The sequence below is a fragment of the Onthophagus taurus genome, chromosome 1 (genome assembly GCF_036711975.1).
Source record: "Onthophagus taurus isolate NC chromosome 1, IU_Otau_3.0, whole genome shotgun sequence".
NCBI lineage: Eukaryota > Metazoa > Arthropoda > Insecta > Coleoptera > Scarabaeidae > Onthophagus > Onthophagus taurus.
This window is the reverse complement of record NC_091966.1, coordinates 1,946,963-1,967,665: the sequence shown is the minus strand read 5'-3', so window position 1 is coordinate 1,967,665 and position 20,703 is coordinate 1,946,963. Positions and strand designations below refer to the sequence as shown.

Here is a 20,703-nt window from a genome sequence, read left to right as displayed (position 1 = left end):
TTGTAAACTTATTTTCTTTATTATGAACATGAAATGACTTTCGATAATAACAACTTATAAATTATTATTCTTCTTTATCATTTCCCCTAGATACCATTACAGCGTTATGGTGTTGTTGAAATCCTCTATCCATCTTTTAAACCTACGTCTGTTCCTTACCATATTCTTCACTTCCTGCACACTTCCTCCTCTCTTGCGCACTATCTTCTCCACTCCATCCTACCATTTTATTCTTGGCCTGGCTCTTCTTCATTTTCTAACTATTCAACATATATGAAAATGGCCATTACTCTTCTGGCATTCTGACTATGTGTCCAATGTATCCATACCAGCACAGCTGTCTGTTTTCTATTTCTTTTCTATTTATATAAATGATAAAATTGCATAACATTCATTTTCAACATTCATAACATAACATTATTAAAAATATGTGTAAAGATTGGTAACGAAATTGTAAATGAACAATTAAACCTTCAAATGAGACACAGGGCTTTCGGGAAGTGGAAGTATAGTAATTAATGTAATTATGCTGCAATCAAAAACATTCCTAAAGTTTTTCTCTACCTTAAGGTATTTAGGCAACTAGGCTACCGTCATACAATACAAAAATCTGGATCTTGTCTAGGTATCTCGTTTCACGAAAACTCAATTCTTCATAACATTAAAACCTCTATTATTATTTAAACCAATCCCAAAACATTTCATCAATTTCGGGGTTACAACATTTAGAAAAAGTCAGAATCATACGATTCTTTGTTAAGATAACTTTCTTTATATTACTTCGTGATTGGATTGTTTATGGATTGAACGGGCTTGCTTAGAAATGGTTACTTTGCTATTGAAGTATTTTGAGGTTCTTAGTTTTGGAGTCATTAATTGAATGAGTTGCTGACATTTACAGTTCTTTGGGGTTGAATCCCTTTGAGGCTTGCTTATTTTACGCTTATTTCGTTAAGAGGTTGAATTGACTTGGTTTGAAAAACAGTCTCTTTGTAGTTATGTTGCTGCAGCGTTAAATCGCTTTGAGTTTGAATAACTCTTTGATTAAATTGCTTTAACGTTGAGTTAAATGCTTTGAGGTTGGACTTATTAGTAGGTGCTATCTGCTTTAACTTTGAGGTTAATGTGCTTTGGTGATGATATTTAGATTACTTTCTTGACTTACTTAGGAGTTGAGTTATTTTAGTGTTGAGTTGTAAGTTTGGATTGCTTTTGTAATATTTTGATTAGTTTTGTCATTGAATTACTTTGCAGTTGAATTGCTCTAGAGCTGTATTACAATACTTCAGCTTTAAGTAATTTTGGATTTGAATTACACTTTGGTTAGGTTACGATTGCGTTGAGTTGATTGCTTGAGGTTGGGTTTGTTTGGAGTAGACATGAGTCACTTTGTAGTTAGGTTAATTTTCCTGACCATGCAGAGTGATGTCAAATATAGTACGTCCTTATGCCAACAAAAGAAACGATTTGGCTTATTTCTTTAAACTTGAAGAGACTTGCTGGATTGGCTTGGAATTCGCTTGGCTTCCTGTGTTTCAAATACGAATTACAATGTGTTATGTTGTCTTTTTGTGGTGTTAGGTTGTAGTACTGCTAACAAATTGATCATCAGATTGACTTTTAACTTTAATCAGGATCTTTGCGTTGTATTTCCAGAAATATCACGTTAGAGTGATATGATTTCCTTGGTCATAATTCTCTCCCACATTTAAACACCTAATTTTATATATCTGAATATATTTGTTGACAAATATTATGGGAAAGGTTCTGAAATGAAGTTTTAATTATAATTTTGATTCATTATAAAGCTAATTGAAAGTTAGTAATTGAATTTGTTATACAACAAACTTGCTTTCAATGAGACCTAGAAAATAAATCGGGTAATTAAAAATCGAGCAACGTACGAATAGTAACGTAATAAAAAAAAGTGGGTGTATACTGACCTCCTGATACCGTGGCGTTCTGCAAACGATTTATCGACCAATTAAGCAAGATGCGTTACGCTCATTTAATTCCGCGAACCAGCACGCGAACATATGCAAATAAGCCATTATTCTATTATTATTTTTTTATTTTTTTTATCGGCCTTCACTTACAAGAAAAAAAAACTGGATTAGTTTTAATTCTGCGATTTTTTGTCCTCTCAACCTACTTGTCAGAATTTACTGGCAAAAAAAGATCTTTTCCGTTGAAGTGGCGACTTTTTGACGTTGTTCTTTATTACCAATCGATTCAGAGAACGAGTTCTCCACAAAAATATCGCGACTTAGTATGCCGTAGGACCGTCGGAGTTGACTAATGCAGAAGTGTCCTGCAATTCAGCCGGTTATGTAGCAATGTGGGGCAGTCGCCGTATCAATTTGGAAAGAGAAAAAGTGAACGAAGCCATTCCTGTTACCCAACGACGCCGTTAATAAACGCCGACTTTTAACGTTTCGTATCCTGCCTTTCTGATCAAGTTAAAATTTTTCGTTTCAATGTGATTTATCGTATTTTCGGTGTTATGCAGGTCTCGATATCACTTTTGATTTGTGATTGGATTGTACAGCTGCGTTCCATTTAATAGTGTCAATAAAATCGAAAGTAATTTAGATATAGATTTGCAACAGTACAAATCGTCTTAATCACTCGCATAATTATAAGATTATGATAGAGGTCAACCCACAATTCCCATCCTTGACCATACTCGAGATCTATGTAAGATCCAGCGAGTTTTAACTCATAAAACTGTTACAATTTTTTCGAGTTGCATTATTTTATTGCACTAAAACTAGAACTAACACTAGATCAAGAACTAGAAACATTCGTGTTTAGCAGTGCGTGTCTTAAGACGGCTAAACACGAATGTTTCTAGTTCTTGGTCTAGTGTTAGTTCTAGTTTTAGTGCAATAAAAATATGTAATATAGTAATATCTTATGTTAACTAGCACTACTTACCACTGCTACTGGAACTAACACTAGACTCTCAAGACGGCTAAACCCGAATGATTCTAGTTCTAGGTCTTCTGTTAGTTCTAGGGATAAAAAATTGACCTAACACCATACCAAGAACTAGAAACATTCGGATTTAGCCGCACGTCTCTCAATACAGCTAAACATGAATGATTCTAGTTCTAGGTGTTGTGTTAGTTCTAGTGATAGTGAATTTGCTCTATTTTCTGCACAACCTCAATTAAAGGAGATGTTTGGATTTTTAAACATATTTCAAAATCTCATTGAATGAGTGTATTAATTTCTTTACGAGTTCTTAAAGAAGAAGAATTTGTCTTCAATATAACATCAAAATTATTCATTAATTTTCATAAATAACCTCTTGTTTTATTTTAGTTTCACAAAAATAAAAATAAAATAACCGTTGTAGTGAATAACATAAAAAGAAGATAAAACACAAAATTAGAGACATTTTTGACAATAATTAACAACAAAGAATTTAAGAAAACGATTATAAATAAGAAGATGAATCCAGATTTTGAAAATTAAAAGTAAAATTGACGTGGCTAAAGCTCCTGAAGATGACTGAAAATAGTAGAAACCGGTTGAGCCGGAAATAAAATTTATCCATCTCAAAAGCAAAGTTATTTTATTCATCTAATTACATCTCAAAATTTCATTTAATAAACATATTAATTTTTTCACGAGTTCTTAAAGAAGAAGAATTTGTCTTCAATATAACATCAAAATTATTTATTAATCTTCATAAATAACCTCTCAGCGATTTTTTGAATTTGCTCTATTTTCTGCACAACCTCAATTAAAGGGGATGTTTGGATTTTTAAATATATCTCAAAATCTCATTTAATAAATATATAAATTTCTTCACAAGTTCTTAAAGAAGAAGAATTTGTCTTCAATATAACATCAAAATTATTTATTAATCTTCATAAATAACCTCTCAGCGATTTTTTGAATTTGCTCTATTTTCTGCACAACCTCAATTAAAGGGGATGTTTGGATTTTTAAATATATCTCAAAATCTCATTTAATAAATATATAAATTTCTTCACAAGTTCTTAAAGAAGAAGAATTTGTCTTCAATATAACATCAAAATTATTTATTAATTTTCATAAATAACCTCTCAGCGATTTTTTGAATTTGCTCTATTTTCTGCACAACCTCAATTAAAGGGGATGTTTAGATTTTTAAATATATCTCAAAATCTCATTTAATAAATATATAAATTTCTTCACAAGTTCTTAAAGAAGAAGAATTTGTCTTCGATATAACATCAAAATTATTTATTAATTTTCATAAATAACCTCTCAGCGATTTTTTGAATTTGCGCTATTTTCTGCACAACCTCAATTAAAGGGGATGTTTGAATTATTAAACATATCTCAAAATCTCATTTAATAAGTGTATTAATTTCTTCACGAGTTCTTAAAGAAGAAGAATTTGTCTTCAACATAACATCAAAATCATTTATTAATTTTCATAAATAACCTCTCAGCGGTTTTTTGAATTTGCTCTATTTTTTACGTAACCTCAATTAAAGGAAATGTTTGGATTTTTAAACATATCTCAAAATCTCATTTAATAAACATATTAATTTCTTCACGAGTTCTTAAAGAAGAAGAATTTGTCTTCAATATAACATCAAAATCATTTATTAATTTTCATAAATAACCTTTCAGCGATTTTTTGAATTTGCTCTATTTTCTGTATAACCTCAATTAAAGAAGATGTTTGGATTTTTAAACATATCTCAAAATCTCATTTAATAAACATATTAATTTCTTCACAAGTTCTTAAAAAAGAACAGTTTGTCTTCAATATAACATCAAAATCATTTATTAATTTTCATAAATAGCCTCTCAGCGATTTTTTTAATTTCTTCTATTTTCTACGTAACCTCAATTAAAGGAGATGTTTGGATTTTTAAACATATCTCAAAATCTCATTTAATAAACATATTAATTTCTTCACAAGTTCTTAAAGAAGAACAGTTTGTCTTCAATATAACATCAAAATCATTTATTAATTTTCATAAATAACCTCTCAGCGATTTTTTGAATTTCCTCTATTTTCTACGTAACCTCAATTAAAGATGTTTGGATTTTTAAACATATCTCAAAATCTCATTTAATAAATATATTAATTTCATCACGAGTTCTTAAAGAAGAAGAATTTGTCTTCAATATAACATCAAAATTATTTATTAATCTTCATAAATAACCTCTCAGCGATTTTTTGAATTTCCTCTATTTTCTACGTAACCTCAATTAAAGATGTTTGGATTTTTAAACATATCTCAAAATCTCATTTAATAAATATATTAATTTCATCACGAGTTCTTAAAGAAGAAGAATTTGTCTTCAATATAACATCAAAATTATTTATTAATCTTCATAAATAACCTCTCAGCGATTTTTTGAATTTGCTCTATTTTCTGGATAACCTCAATTAAAGGAGATGTTTGGATTTTTAAACGTATCTCAAAATCTCATTTAATAAACATATTAATTTCTTCACAAGTTCTTAAAGAAGAACAGTTTGTCTTCAATATAACATCAAAATTAGTTATTTATTTTCATAAAAAACTTCTCAGCGATTTTTTGAATTTGCTCTAATTTCTACGTAACCTCAATTAAAGGAGATGTTTGGATTTTTAAACATATCTTAAAATCTCATTTAATAAATATATAAATTTCTTCACTATTTCTTGAAGAAGAAGAATTTCTCTTCAATATAACATCAAAATTATTTATTAATTTTCATAAATAACCTCTCAGCGATTTTTTGAATTTGCTCTATTTTCCACGTAACCTCAATTAAAGGAAATGTTTGGATTTTTAAACATATCTCAAAATCTCATTTAATAAACATATTAATTTTTTCACAAGTTCTTAAAGAAGAAGAATATGTCTTCAATATAACATCAAAATCATTTATTAATTTTCATAAATAATCTCTAAGCGATTTTTTGAATTTGCTCTATTTTCTACGTAACCTCAATTAAAAGAGATGTTTGGATTTTTAAACATATCTTAAAATCTCATTTAATAAATATATAAATTTCTTCACTATTTCTTGAAGAAGAGGAATTTATCTTCAATATAACATCAAAATCATTTATTAATTTTCATAAATAACCTCTCAGCGATATTTTGAATTTACTCTATTTTCTGCATAACCTCAATTAAAGAAGATATTTGGATTTTTAAACATATCTCAAGATCTCATTTAATAAATATATTAATTTCATCACGAGTTCTTAAAGAAGAAGAATTTGTCTTCAATATAGCATCAAAATTATTTATTAATCTTCATAAATAATCTCTCAGCGATTTTGAATTTGCTCTATTTTCTACGTAACCTCAATTAAAGGACATGTTTGGATTTTTAAACATATCTCAAAATCTCATTTAATAAATATACTAATTTCTTCACGAGTTCTGAAAGAAGAAGAATTTGTCTTCAATATAACATCAAAATCATTTATTAATTTTCAAAAATAACCTCTCAGCGATTTTTTGAATTTGCTCTATTTTTTACGTAACCGTAATTAATGGAGATGTTTGGATTTTTAAACATATCTCAAAATCACCTGTAATAAATATATTAATTTCTTCGCGAGTTCTTAAAGAAGAAGAATTTGTCTCCAATATAACATCAAAATCATTTATTAATTTTCATAAATAACCTCTCAGCGATTTTTTGAATTTGCTCTATTTTCTGCACAACCTCAATTAAAGGAAATGTTTGGATTTTTAAACATATCTCAAAATCTCATTTAATAAACATAGTAATTTCTTCACGAGTTCTTAAAGAAGAAGAATTTGTCTTCAACATAACATCAAAATCATTTATTAATTTTCATAAATAACCTCTCAGCGGTTTTTTGAATTTGCTCTATTTTTTACGTAACCTCAATTAAAGGAAATGTTTGGATTTTTAAACATATCTCAAAATCTCATTTAATAAACATATTAATTTCTTCACGAGTTCTTAAAGAAGAAGAATTTGTCTTCAATATAACATCAAAATCATTTATTAACAGCGATTTATCTGAAATTCCTCTATTTTTAGCGTAACCTCAATTAAAGAAGATGTTTGGATTTTTTAAAATATCTCAAAATTTTATTTAATAAATATATTAATTTCTTTACGATTTCTTGAAGAAGAGGAATTTATCTTTAATATAACATCAAAATTATTTATTAATTTTCATAAATAACCTCGCAGCGATTTTTTGAATTTGCTCTATTTTCTGCATAACCTTAATTAAAGGAGATTCCCATCCTTGACCATATTCGAGATCCATGTAAGATCCAACGAGTGTTAACTCATAAATCTACTCGGCCCAGATTTATTCTTCAAAACTGTTACAATTTTTTTTCTTTTTTTCCTTCACATTATGCGTTAATCCAAATCCATTTCATTCGTTTTGGTGTCACGTTATAAACATTCATCTTTCTTTAACGCACAATTTGTGCACTTGGGTGGACGAAAAAGTGTTTCAATACCGGCGATGGAAAGCGAAGTTTGAGGCGTGCTCCTTCGTCAGGTGTTACATCAGAACCCTGACCTACACAAGAGGTGCAAGAACGGCCATAGAGGGCATCGGGATTGAGTATAAAAGGTGTTCTGATTCAATGGGGAGCCATTCAGTTTCTATCAGCCGAACCAAAACCATTCAAAATGTTCAAATACGTAAGTAAAGAAGTTTAAAACTTTGTAAAAAGATTTATTTTTGTTTTGTTTTAGGTTGTTCTCCCAATCTTTTTCGCTTGCGTTAGCGCAGGGTATTTAGGCGGTCATGTTGCCCCAATTGCTTATTCAGCCCCGATTGTTTCAGCCCCCGTTGTTGCTGCACCCGTTGTTAAAGCTGCACTTCCTGTAGCTACTTCGTATCAAAACACTTATAAGGTAATTACTTTAAATAAATAGCTCCATCTATCGTTGAGTACAAACGTTAAATCTAATTCTCTTTTATAGATTTCTAGTGGAGCTGTTGCTTACGCTGCTCCTGTGGTGAAAGCAGCACCTGTTGTTGCAGCTCCAGTTGCTTACGCCCATCCCGTTGCCCCAATTGTAAAATCTTACGTATCAGCCCCTTTGGTGGCGGCGCCAGCTTATGCTAGTTACGCAGCCCCCGCACATCCTTGGTAAAAAAACCAAATCAACCCCAACATATTTATTTAAAAAAAATTTTAACCACATAAATATGGATACGAAAACTTGAACTTTCAACGAAAGATAGCGCTTTGTAAATACTTTTTTAAATAATTTTTTTTAAATACAGCGATTTCAAATATACCTACATATTTGTTTTATTAAAACGCGAACAACGAGACGAGTGTGACCTTTATAAACGAATAAGTGAATGTATAATGAGTGTATGGTTAAACAGTTAGATTAAAATAAAAGATTGTTATTAATGAGTAACAGTTTTTTAGTTAAAACCGTTTGTTTATCGGTGTTTATTATTGTTGATTGCATAAAGTTCAATAACATTTTATTAATTGACATTACCACGTACATAAATTATTAATTACTCCACATAAGCCTTAACGTTTAAGCATAATAAAAAAAACTGATTACAACCAATCTCGTAGCCTTTAGAAGATAAAAAATGAGATTAAAACGATACGTAAAGCTGAAGGTCGAGTAAAACTTATAGGAGACTCAAGAGTATTTTTTAAAACGACATCCTGTTAAAGACACAATAAGAAAAAGACAACGCGGCGTCGTTTGTTTTAATTTTTTTTATGGTTTCGTTTAACGCAACAGGTAGTTCGCAATCGTCGCGACTTAGTTATGAAACTTTGACCAATCTTATTATTCCACGTTTTCAAGAATACGGGTCACATATGCATATAAACACTCTTTTCCTCTATTCTTTCCAACTTTCTCACATCTATTCTATAAAGTCAAGTTTTTGTCCGAAAAATTTCAACACATAAGGTCGCCTCGTTTTAAACATCCGTTCGTATATGGTATAAAAGAGCATATTTGCCACGATTTAACGTTAGTCTTAAAATTCTATAACACAGATCTGCAGAAAATACTTTTTAATTGAAAAATGTTTAAATTGGTGGTGCTTTTTGGTATTTTAGCTTTGGTAGCTGCTAAACCTGGTTATTTAGGAGCTGGATATTTAGGAGGTGGGCATTTAGAAGCTGGTTATGGGCATGCTCCATTAATTTCCATTCCATCTGCGGTTAGTTACCAAGAAAGAACCGATGTATTCAGTAAACCAATAATTACAACTTATGCTAGTCACGCCCCGGTAATTACTTATTCTGATCCCGTTTACGCTTATGGTTATCACAACCCGTTACATCTGAAGTCTTATGGATATGGCGATGCATATCATTATTATTAAAAATGAAGAAATGTGATTAATCGATTGATTTAATTAAAACTTGTTGGTGAAATGAAATGGTAAATAATAAAATGTTTTGATATTATCCAGTTCACTATTTTATTTTATTTTACCTCTTTATCTAATTTCAATATGAGCTTAGAAATATAACAATGTTTAGTTATAACAGAAATTGAGAATTGAAATAGTTTTAGATTTTTTAAAATATCACCAAATTTCTGGTTATAAATGTATTAATTTGATTACAGCTACACAAAGAAAAAGAATTTGGCTTTAATATAACACAAAAATTTTTTTTTAATCTTCAGAAATAAGCTGTAATTTTATTTATTTTTATCTAACCTCAATTAATGTTTGGATTATTCAAAATATCTCAAAATTTCATTTAATAAATATATTAATTTTTTCACGAGTTCTTAAAGAAGAAGAATTTCTCTTCAATATAACATCAAAATTATTCATTAATTTTCATAAATAACCTCTCAGCGATTTTTTGAATTTGCTCTATTTTCTACGTAACCTCAATTAAAGAAGATGTTTGGATTTTTAAACATGTCTCAAAATCTCATTTAATAAACATATTAATTTCCTCACGATTTCTTGAAGAAGAAGAATTTGTCTTCAATATAACATCAAAATCATTTATTAATCTTCATAAATAACCTCTCAGCGATTTTTTGAATTTGCTCTATTTTTTACGTAACCTCAATTAAAGGAGATGTTTGGATTTTTAAACATATCTCAAAATCTCATTTAATAAACATATCAATTTCTTCACGAATTCTTAAAAAAGAAGAATTTCTCTTCAATATAACATCAAAATCATTTATTAATTTTCATAAATAACCTCTCAGCGATTTTTTGAATTTGCTCTATTTTTTACGTAACCTCAATTAAAGGAGATGTTTGGATTTTTAAACATATCTCAAAATCTCAATTAATAAATATATTAATTCCTTCACGACTTCTTGAAGAAGAAGAATTTCTCTTCAATATAACATCAAAATCATTTATTAATTTTCATAAATAACCTCTCAGCGATTTTTTGAATTTGTTCTATTTTTTACGTAACCTCAATTAAAGGAGATGTTTGGATTTTTAAACATATCTCAAAATCTCATTTAATAAACATATTAATTTCTTCACGAATTCTTAAAAAAGAAGAATTTGTCTTCAATATAACATCAAAATCATTTATTAATTTTCATAAATAACCTCTCAGCGATTTTTTGAATTTGCTCTATTTTCTGTATAACCTCAATTAAAGGAGTTGCTTGGATTTGGAACATATCTCAAAATCTCTTGTAATAAATATTTTAATTTCTTCACGAGTTTTTAAAGAAGAAGGATTTGTCTGTAATATAACATCAAAATCATTTATTAACAGCGATTTATCTGAAATTCCTCTATTTTTAGCGTTACCTCAATTAAAGAAGATGTTTGGATTTTTTAAAATATCTCAAAATCTCATTTAATAAACATATTAATTTCTTCACGACTTCTTGAAGAAGAAGAATTTGTCTACAATATAACATCAAAATCATTTATTAATTTTCATAAACAACCTCTCAGCGATTTTTCTGAAATTCCTCTACTTTCTGCATACCCTCAATTAAAGGTTTTAACTTCAGTTTCTCGCGTTTATTTTTAAATTTCCTCGGTACCGGTTTCGACGCTATATTAGGTCATCATCAGCCGAATCTACAAAACAATTGAATTACAAAAAATCCTGTATGAATGAGAATAATTAAAACTATATATAAAATATTATAAAATATTATAAAATATAATTTTTTACAAACTTACGGTCAAAAATAAAAATTATATTAAAATTGGAAACATCTGTTTGGTCATTAGAGATAAAATTTCACACGTAACTAACAATTTAAAATTATTTTCGCGAAAAAGACAACACTTGACATGAGACATGAAATATAAATCAAGGACTCAATACAATAATACAAGTTGTGGAATGTACTTTTTAAGAAACGGGTTTGAGAAAAAAGGAAGATTAAATTTAACAATTCGCCGTTTCAGAAATCTTTTAAACATTTAAATAGGGGTGTAAAATTAAGATCTATTTGATCGTTAAGGAGGGTGTATTTTTTCTTTTTATATTTGTTAATTTCATAAGCCTCTAAAAGGTCTAATTTAAAACCTTTGCTGCATTTGTGTAGAAGTTTAACATTACTATATTCTATATTGTGACCTGTTTCGTTTCTGTGTTTATAAATGTTAGAATTACTTTTATTTTTATGTTCTGTTATTCTACATTCCAACTTTCGGCCTGTTTGTCCTATGTAAATGTTATCGCAATTAAAACAATTAATCAAATAAACACCACTTTCATTATTTATGTTATAACTATTTAGATGGTAATTAGATAGTAATTTATTTAGAGTAGTGTGATTGGAAAATGCTAGATTAATGTTATATTTCAAAAATATTGTTTTAGCTGCAGCTGTAATAGAGTTAAAGGGTATAGGTTAATGAATTTACAATTTATGAATTTGACACCCCTATTTACACCCCAAATTTAAAAATAAACGCGAGAAACTGAAGTTAAAACACATTATTGTTTTATTATATCTTATATTTATTAATCTCGCAACATGGATTCTAATAATAATAATAATAATAATAACTCAATTAAAGGAGATGTTTGGATTTTTAAACATATCTCAAAATATCATTTAATAAATACAGGGTGTCTGGAAATGACGGGAAGTACCTTGACAAAAAATATGATGATTTAACTCAATTTATCTATGTATATACAAAATTGCTTAGTTTAGCCTCTAGAGGGTTTTAAAAATAATATATTTTTTAAAATTTTTTTAAATAAGTCGAAAAATCCTCGATGGATTTTACTCATTTATTGGCCATACGTTTGTATCAGTAGACTACACCTATTTGTGGAATAAACTCTAATTTCGAAAATTATAGGGTGTTTAAAAACTGCCACAATAATTTATGCATCTATATCTTTTTAACCCCCTGTCCAAACACTACCATTTTTCTTTTCTGAATAGTTACTTTAATTTAGAAACTATTTTCTCTCTTACAAAATTTCATTTGGGTGAATGGTTTAGCAACAAAAAAATATTTTCTAAATCCCCACAAGCGCGAATGAGTGATGTAAGGTAGCTAATAACTTTTTTTTAATAGTTTTAGCTAGGTATAATTAATTTTAAAAACAAAAACAGTTTGTTACTTAAACTTGACAGCGCAGCGGTATTCGTAATTTTCGTTTTGCGTTTATCTCTGATTCATCATGAATTTTTAAAGCCCTCTACCGATTAAACTAAGCAATTTTATATACAGGTAAGTTGAGTTAAATCATAATACACGTCATTTCCCAACACTCTGTATATTAATTTCTTCACGAGTTCTTAAAGAGGAAGAATTTGTCTTCAATATAACATGAAAATCATTTATTAATTTTCATAAATAACCTCTCAGGATTTTTCTAAAATTCCTCTATTTTTAGCATTACATCGATTGAAGATGGTTGTATTTTTTAAAATATTTCAAAAGTCCATTTAATAAATATATTAATTTCTTCGCGAGCTCTTAAAGAAGAAGAATTTATCTTCAATACAACATCAAAATCATTTATTAATTTTCATAAATAACCTCTCAGGATTTTTCTAAAATTCCTCTATTTTTAGCATTACATCAATTGAAGATGGTTGTATTTTTTAAAATATCTCAAAATTTCATTTAATAAATATATTAATTTCTTCGCGAGCTCTTAAAGAAGAAGAATTTATCTTCAACACAACATCAAAATCATTTATTAATTTTCATAAATAACCTCTCAGCGATTTTTCAGAAATTTCTCTATTTTTAGCATAACTTCAATTGAAGATGTTTGGATTTTTTAAAATATCTCAAAATTTAATTTATTAAATATACTTTCTTCGCGATTTGTGGAAGAAGACGAATTTATCTTCAATATAACATCAAAATCATTTATTAATTTTCATAAATAATCTCTCAACGATTTATCTGAAATTCTTCTATTTTTAGCATAACTTCAATTGAAGAAGACGTTTGGATTTTTTAAAATATTTCAAAATTTCATTTAATAAATATATTAATTTCTTCACGATTTCTTGAAGAAGAAGAATTTGTCTTCAATATGACATCAAAATCATTTATTAATTATCATAATTAATCTCAGCGATTTTTCTAAAATTCCTCTATATTTAACATTACATCAATTGAAGATGGTTGTATTTTTTAAAATATCTCAAAATTTCATTTACTAAATATATTAATTTCTTCGCGAGTTCTTAAAGAGGAAGAATTTGTCTTCAATATAACATCAAAATCATTTATTAATATTCATAAATCATCTCTCAGCGATTTATCTGAAATTCCTCTATTTTTAGCATAATTTCAATTGAAGATGTTTGGATTTTTTTGAAATATCTCAAAATTTCATTTAATTAATATATTAATTTCTTCACGATTTCTTGAAGAAGAAGAATTTGTCTTCAATATAACATCAAAATCATTTATTAATTTTCATAAATAACCTCTCAGCGATTTTTTTGATATTCCTCTATTTTTAATATAACCTCAATTAAAGAAGATGTTTGTATTTTTTAAAATATCTCAAAATTTCATTTACTAAATATATTAATTTCTTCATGAGTTCTTGAAAAGGAAGAATTTGTCTTCAATATAACATCAAAATTATTTATTAATTTTCATAAATAACCTCTCAGCGATTTTTCTGAAATTTCTTTATTTTTAGTATAACCTCAATTAAAGAAGATATTTGGATTTTTTAAAATTTCATTTAATAAATATATTAATTTCTTGACGATTTCTTGAAGAAGATGAATTTGTCTTAAATATAACATCAAAATCATTTATTAATTTTCATAATTAATCTCAGCGATTTATCTGAAATTCCTCTATTTTTAGCATAACTTCAATTGAAGATGTTTGGATTTTTTAAAATATCTCAAAATTTCATTTAATAAAAATATTAATTTCTTTACGATTTCTTGAAGAAGTAGAATTTGTCTTCAATATAACATCAAAGTCATTTATTAATTTTCATAAATAACCTCTGTGATATTTTAAATTTCATCTATTATTTATTAAAGCGCAACTAACGTTGAAATTTTATTTAAAATATCTCAAAGGTGTTAATACAAATAAGGATAGTCATCAAGGAGGAGCAATTGAAACAATCAAACAATTCTCAAATTTGGAGATCTTGTTATGCAGGATGCTAGAGAAATAAATAAAAGACAACACTAGCTAATGATTCACACTTCAACCTAGCCCATGTATTCAAATCACAGGACTTACACCGAGAAACAAAGATGAGAATATATAAATCAATCATTAGACCAATTCGCATCCAACTGTGTCATAAAATCTTCCAAAGAAAGATTTTGAATAGAATAGCTGAGACTAACAGCGAGATGTATGAGACACCCTTTCGGAATTCGTCTGAATATAAAGGCTGAAGTTTCCAAAAAGGGTACCCAATGAAGAGAAGGAGATTCTTTTTATTTTTTATAAATTATGCAGAATTTTGTCATATTTGGATGTTGTTAAGTATTGTTGAGGAACAACTAATTCAGATGAAAGGAAATGGAATTTTTAACAAAATTGCAGGATTTGTATGATATAAACAAATTTTTATATCCAATCAGTCTTTATTTTTATAAATTACTATTTTCATTTTTTACATATTTTAATTTGACCAATTGGATCAATCCAAATCATCATCATTTTCCCTCTCTTAACCATTCTTAATAGTAGTGAAGTGGTGCAGCGTATCCATATCCCCCATAATACTTCGACACAGCTGGAGCGGCAGCGTATCCATATCCATAAGTATAAGGAGCGGAATAAGCGGCGACAACTGGAGCGTGAGCAGCATAAGTGGTGGCTACAACTGGTTTGCTGATGACATCTGTTCTAGCTTGATAACTGACTGCTGAAGGGACGGCAACTGCCGGGGCTGTATAAGCGACGGCGGCTCCGTAATAACCAGGTTTGGCGGCAACGATGGCCAAGAGAGCGAACAACACCACCAATTTGAACATCTTGAATTGAAGATTTAGCTCGGGTAGGTCTGTGTTGTAAAGGTTGAGTCGATGGACTGATGCCGAATGGTGGAAATTCGTGCTGTTTTATAGGGGATTTCTTGGCGGAACTCTTTGGTTAGCTTGATGACCTTACGGGCGATGCGGTTTAAGCGATTTTTTCGGGAGGCATGAGACAAAGAGGTGGTCACAAGGTAAGTCACTTGGCCTTACCGAATAATAATTGGGTGTCGTGTGTTACTTGTGAAAGTTGAATGTGGTGTAAAAATACAGAATGATACGCATAAAATTTATTAATTAGATCAATTTTATTTTGTATAATTTGTCACATGATAAACACATAATTAATTTGAACCTAAAAGTAATCACCTAATTTAATTTTATAATAAAAACAAGCTATATTTTTAATTTTTCAATTATAAGAAGCATTTCAATGAGTAATTCCTGATGAGTATTATCATTTTTTTGCATTATCTTCATCCATTTTCACTTAACAATACTATTTTAGTTAAAGTTAACAAGTGAAATAACGACTCGGCAGAGGGAATTGATGGTTAAAACTTCTTATCAATTAAATTTACGAGTTTATGGGTTTCTTAAGGCTCAATGTTATAGCTTAATAAAATTTGGAAGACAAGATTAAATAAGCTGATCAAATTTTAAATAATTAGGTTATTTTTTATAGTTCAGAAATAGTTTATCTTAAATTAAAGCTAACACGATCTAATTTTAACATAAGATCAAAATCATAAACTATATTTATCTTCTAAGTTGAAGAAACAAGTATATATGCCCACATTTATTCCCAAAACACCTTAATATATTCCGATAAAAAGATCTTTTTACGACTAAAAATTTACCAAAAAGAGAAAATTGGGCTAATATCAATTTTCAATATTAATATCAAAGTTACAGAAAGATCCAATCTCAATTTTCAGTCACCCTCGTCTCTGTCCAGTTTTCTTCTTGTCTCTGCAGTCTATGCAGCCTTTTTCTTTTACTACCCGTCTGCTTCAAGACTTCCTCTTCTCTGCGCAGTATGTTTTTTGCATTCACTGTTTCTTTCTAGTCTCTCTCCTTTCTATTGCTGGTCTTTCATGTCTCTTGTCAGTCTTCTTTTTCGGTGTCTAGTTTCACATTTGCCTTTTATGTAAGTGTCACTATTCTCCGCCTTTCTATTATCAGTTTCTCGTCAGACTTGCTCTTTTCCCTTCAGTACCTTTCTTGCTCCTGCACCCAGTCTTAACTTTCTTTTTCTTACCAAAAAGAGAAAATTGGGCTAATATCAATTTTCAATATTAACATCAAAGTTACAAAAAGATCCAAAATCTCAGTTTTCAGTTACCCTCGTCTCTGTCTAGTTTTCTTCTTGTCTCTGCAGTCTATGCAGCCTTTTTCTTTTATTACCCGTCTGCTTCAAGACTTCCTCTTCTCTGCGCAGTCTGTTTTTTGCATTCACTGTTTCTTTCTAGTCTCTCTCCTTTCTATTGCTGGTCTTTCATGTCTCTTGTCAGTCTTCTTTTTCGGTGTCTAGTTTCACATTTGCCTTTTATGTAAGTGTCACTATTCTCCGCCTTTCTATTATCAGTTTCTCGTCAGACTTGCTCTTTTCCCTTCAATACCTTTCTTGCTCCTGCACCCAGTTTCACCGCACTTTCTTTTTCTTACCTTTCTAATCATTTTCTAATATTCCTTCTTTCTGCCTAATCTCCTTTATGTCCATCTAGTCTATCTCTTTTCTGCCCAATACTGGTCTTCGCTTCCCACTTTCTGTCTTTTTTTACCGGTCTCCTATTTGTGTTTTCAGGGTTTGTTCAGTATCTTTCTTCTACAATCAGCCTCTTTCCGGTCTCTCTCCTTTCTACCAAGCTTCTTTATTGCCTTTACAGACATTTTCCAGTCTCTATGCTTTCAGCTAAATGCTTGTCTTCGCTTACCAGTCTGTGTAAAGTCTCTTTCTTCTCTTTACAACTTCTTTCCAGTTTCCCTCCTCTCTATGTAGTTTCTTTTCTCGGTTTCCAGTCTCTACACAGTATCATTCTTTTATAACCAGTCTCTTCCAGTCTTCCTTTTCTCTATCCATCATCTTTCTTGCCTTTACAGACTCCTTTCAGTCTCTATACATTGTGCCCAGTATTTGTCGTCGCTTAGCACTCTCTTTCTTCCATTAGTAGCCTGTTTTCAGTCTCCCTCCTCTATATCCAACATCTTTCTTGCCTTTAATTCTTGCCTCATTTCTGCCCAGCCTCTTTTCTTGGTTTGCAGTCTCTGTACAGTCTCTCTCTTCCATTAGTAGTCTGTTTTCAGTCTCCCTCCTCTATATCCAACATCTTTCTTGCCTTTAATTCTTGCCTCATTTTTGCCCAGCCTCTTTTCTTGGTTTGCAGTCTCTGTACAGTCTCTTTCTTCCATTAGTAGTCTGTTTTCAGTCTCCCTTCTCTATATCCAACATCTTTCTTGCCTTTAATTCTTGCCTCATTTCTGCCCAGCCTCTTTTCTTGGTTTGCAGTCTCTGTACAGTCTCTTTCTTCCATTAGTAGTCTGTTTTCAGTCTCCCTCCTCTATATCCAACATCTTTCTTGCCTTTAATTCTTGCCCCTTTTTGGCCCAGCCTCTTTTCTTGGTTTGCAGTCTCTGTACAGTCTCTTTCTTCCATTAGTAGTCTGTTTTCAGTCTCCCTTCTCTATATCCAACATCTTTCTTGCCTTTAATTCTTGCCTCATTTCTGCCCAGCCTCTTTTCTTGGTTTGCAGTCTCTGTACAGTCTCTTTCTTCCATTAGTAGTCTGTTTTCAGTCTCCCTCCTCTATATCCAACATCTTTCTTGCCTTTAATTCTTGCCTCATTTCTGCCCAGCCTCTTTTCTTGGTTTGCAGTCTCTTTCTTCCATTAGTAGTCTGTTTTCAGTCTCCCTCCTCTATATCCAACATCTTTCTTGCCTTTAATTCTTGCCTCATTTCTGCCCAGCCTCTTTTCTTGGTTTGCAGTCTCTGTACAGTATCTTTCTTGTATTAGCAGTCTCTTTCCAGTCTCCCTCCTCTCCATCCAATACCTTTTTTGCTTTTATAGCCCTTTTTCAGTCTTTCTCTATTCTGCCCTATATTTACCTTCGCTTATTACCCTCTGTCTTCTATTACAAGTCTTCTTTTCATGTTTCCAACCTCTGTTCAGTCTCTTTCTTGTGTATGCAGTCTTATCCCTTTCACCCTCCCAGTCTTATTCCTATGTAGCATTTTTTTTCTTATTATTATAGCCTCATTCCAATTTCTCCCTGTTTAATATAGCTCTTGTTTTTTCAGTGACTTTTAAGTCTTCCTCCGCTCTACTAAGACTCCTTCCTTTTTCCAGTGTCTCCCCAGTCTGGAAAGTGCTATTCTTCTTTGAAAAACCTGAAAGTGGAATAAAAATTTTGCGAAAATGATGAGGATATAATTTGCTTTACACAAATCTTCAGAAAAAGAACATACATAGTAAATATACAACCTCTCATAGAAATAAAGCTTTGAAACTGACATTGTATACGTCAAACTATCCTATATAAGGTGTTAAGTAATATGTAACTGAAATATTCTCACCACATCGATAAATTCTTTTTTTGCCTTGATATGCAATTTCGTTTTGATTTTTTTCAAAAAGGATTAAATAAGTGCGAACCTTTCGTTTATTTTGTTTGCGTAAATTTTATTAATTCAGAAATGGAAACAAATAAAGATTCGTTGAATCATCACATTTTATTTATTTAAATTAATTTAACAATGTACTTTGTACACAACTAACTACAAAAATATATAAGAAGAGAATTTAGAACAAAAACTCTCCAAAAGGCAATGAATTTTCTGGTAACACGTTCAGTCGATCAGGTCAACAAACAGCAAAGTCTCCGCCTTCTCTACCAATAATGGCCGTATGATTTAACAAGTGCGGGGGCAGCATAACCATAAGACTTCACAACTGGGGCAGCGTAAGCTCCGTAACCTCCATAACTACCATAACCTCCGTAAGCAGCAACAACTGGGGCGGCAGCGGCATAAGTGGTAGCTACAATTGGTTTGCTAACGACGTCGGTTCTAGCTTGATAACTAACCGCGGTTGGGATTGAGACAGCTGGAGCGGCAGCAACAACTGGAGCTGCAGCAACAACGGGAGCCGCATGAGCAACAACTGGAGCAGCTGCATAAGCGGTTGCTACAATTGGTTTGCTGACAACGTCGGTTCTAGCTTGATAACTGACTGCTGATGGAACTGCATAAGCTGGAGCTGCAATAGCTGGTGCGGCGTATGAGAGAGCAGCTCCGTGAAGATAACTGGGTTTAGCTGCGGCTACGGCCAAAAGAGCAGACAACACCACCAATTTGAACATTTTGATTTTTGTTTAGATTTAGTGTTCTTGTAGGTCTGTGTTGGGCACTTTGCGTCGTTTGACTGATAAATTCGAATGGGAATCGTCGGGTTTTATACCAATGCGACCGCGGAACTTGAACCACCGCGACTTAGGTATACGACCTTGCTACGCATAGCCTAGGTTTTATTGTGGATTTGTGGTGATTGGAAGTAGATGACGCAGTGTAATTGGTAACAAGATATTTAGCTTGATGGCGGATGTAAACCGATAAAATTTAAGAGATAAAAAAGCCTATCTAAACTCGGCCACTCCCAATTTTTTAGAAATATTAGATTGTTTTTAAAAGGCGTAAATGAATTGAATTAGATTATTTTATTAAAATTTAATTTGCTGAGTCATTTTGTTAAAATAAGAAGTAAGTGTCGTTCATACACGAGTTATACCTACGTTCATGTCATTTACATATTCCTTCGTATGCGGTATTCTATAATTAAAGGTTTATAAAACTTTCAAATTTTTTTTTATACATGTGTAAAGGTGTTACGTGTGTTATTCCCTTGAAAGGAAATTGTACAACTTTATCTAATAATATCGAATAAATAATAAGATTTTAGACATAATTTAGATGACTTTGTTATCATGCTTCAGATCAAAATGACTAAAAATTCAATTTCTTTGAACAAAGACTTTATGGAGTAATCAAGGAGATTGAAAAACTAGTCTCTTTATAATCTCCAAAAGAGGTCGTTCTCATTACTGGTGCCCACAAGAAACCATAAAACCGCACGACGTCGTCGTATCGTTTCAATAATCTTTATCCGGGAATAGATAGGGACGTAGGTTGTGTTTTTTTTTTTTTTCAAAACAGACCGCTTTGTCGCAGTTCATGCGAAGGTATGACCAAATTGCGAAACGGCTACGCCCAACGAAGCCGTTTGCGTTTAGGTAAGTTAAAACAG

The 20,703-nt window shown here is 30.6% G+C and overlaps 2 protein-coding genes and 1 long non-coding RNA gene across 3 annotated transcripts; 1 reads left to right on the top strand and 2 right to left on the bottom strand.

The window, feature by feature from the left end:
* Positions 1 to 2,481, bottom strand: LOC139428984 (uncharacterized). The gene is made up of 4 exons (XR_011639685.1): positions 2,153 to 2,481; positions 1,944 to 2,091; positions 1,166 to 1,864; positions 1 to 260 (listed from the first exon to the last, which is right to left on the bottom strand). It is a non-coding gene; the product is annotated as an uncharacterized lncRNA (long non-coding RNA).
* A 5,096-nt stretch (positions 2,482 to 7,577) lies between these two features.
* Positions 7,578 to 8,257, top strand: LOC111414734 (cuticle protein 38-like). Its single transcript, XM_023046169.2, has 3 exons — positions 7,578 to 7,651; positions 7,706 to 7,867; positions 7,937 to 8,257. Exons 1-3 carry the CDS (start codon positions 7,640 to 7,642, stop codon positions 8,108 to 8,110), a joined length of 348 nt encoding a protein of 115 aa, XP_022901937.1. The 5' UTR covers positions 7,578 to 7,639; the 3' UTR covers positions 8,111 to 8,257.
* Positions 8,258 to 14,990: 6,733 nt separating this feature from the next.
* On the bottom strand, positions 14,991 to 19,824 carry LOC111414759 (pupal cuticle protein G1A-like). Its single transcript, XM_071194373.1, has 2 exons — positions 19,296 to 19,824; positions 14,991 to 15,488 (listed from the first exon to the last, which is right to left on the bottom strand). The coding sequence occupies exons 1-2, from the start codon at positions 19,760 to 19,762 to the stop codon at positions 15,107 to 15,109; spliced, it is 849 nt and encodes a 282-aa protein (XP_071050474.1). The 5' UTR covers positions 19,763 to 19,824; the 3' UTR covers positions 14,991 to 15,106.
* Between the last annotated feature and the right edge of the window lie 879 nt (positions 19,825 to 20,703).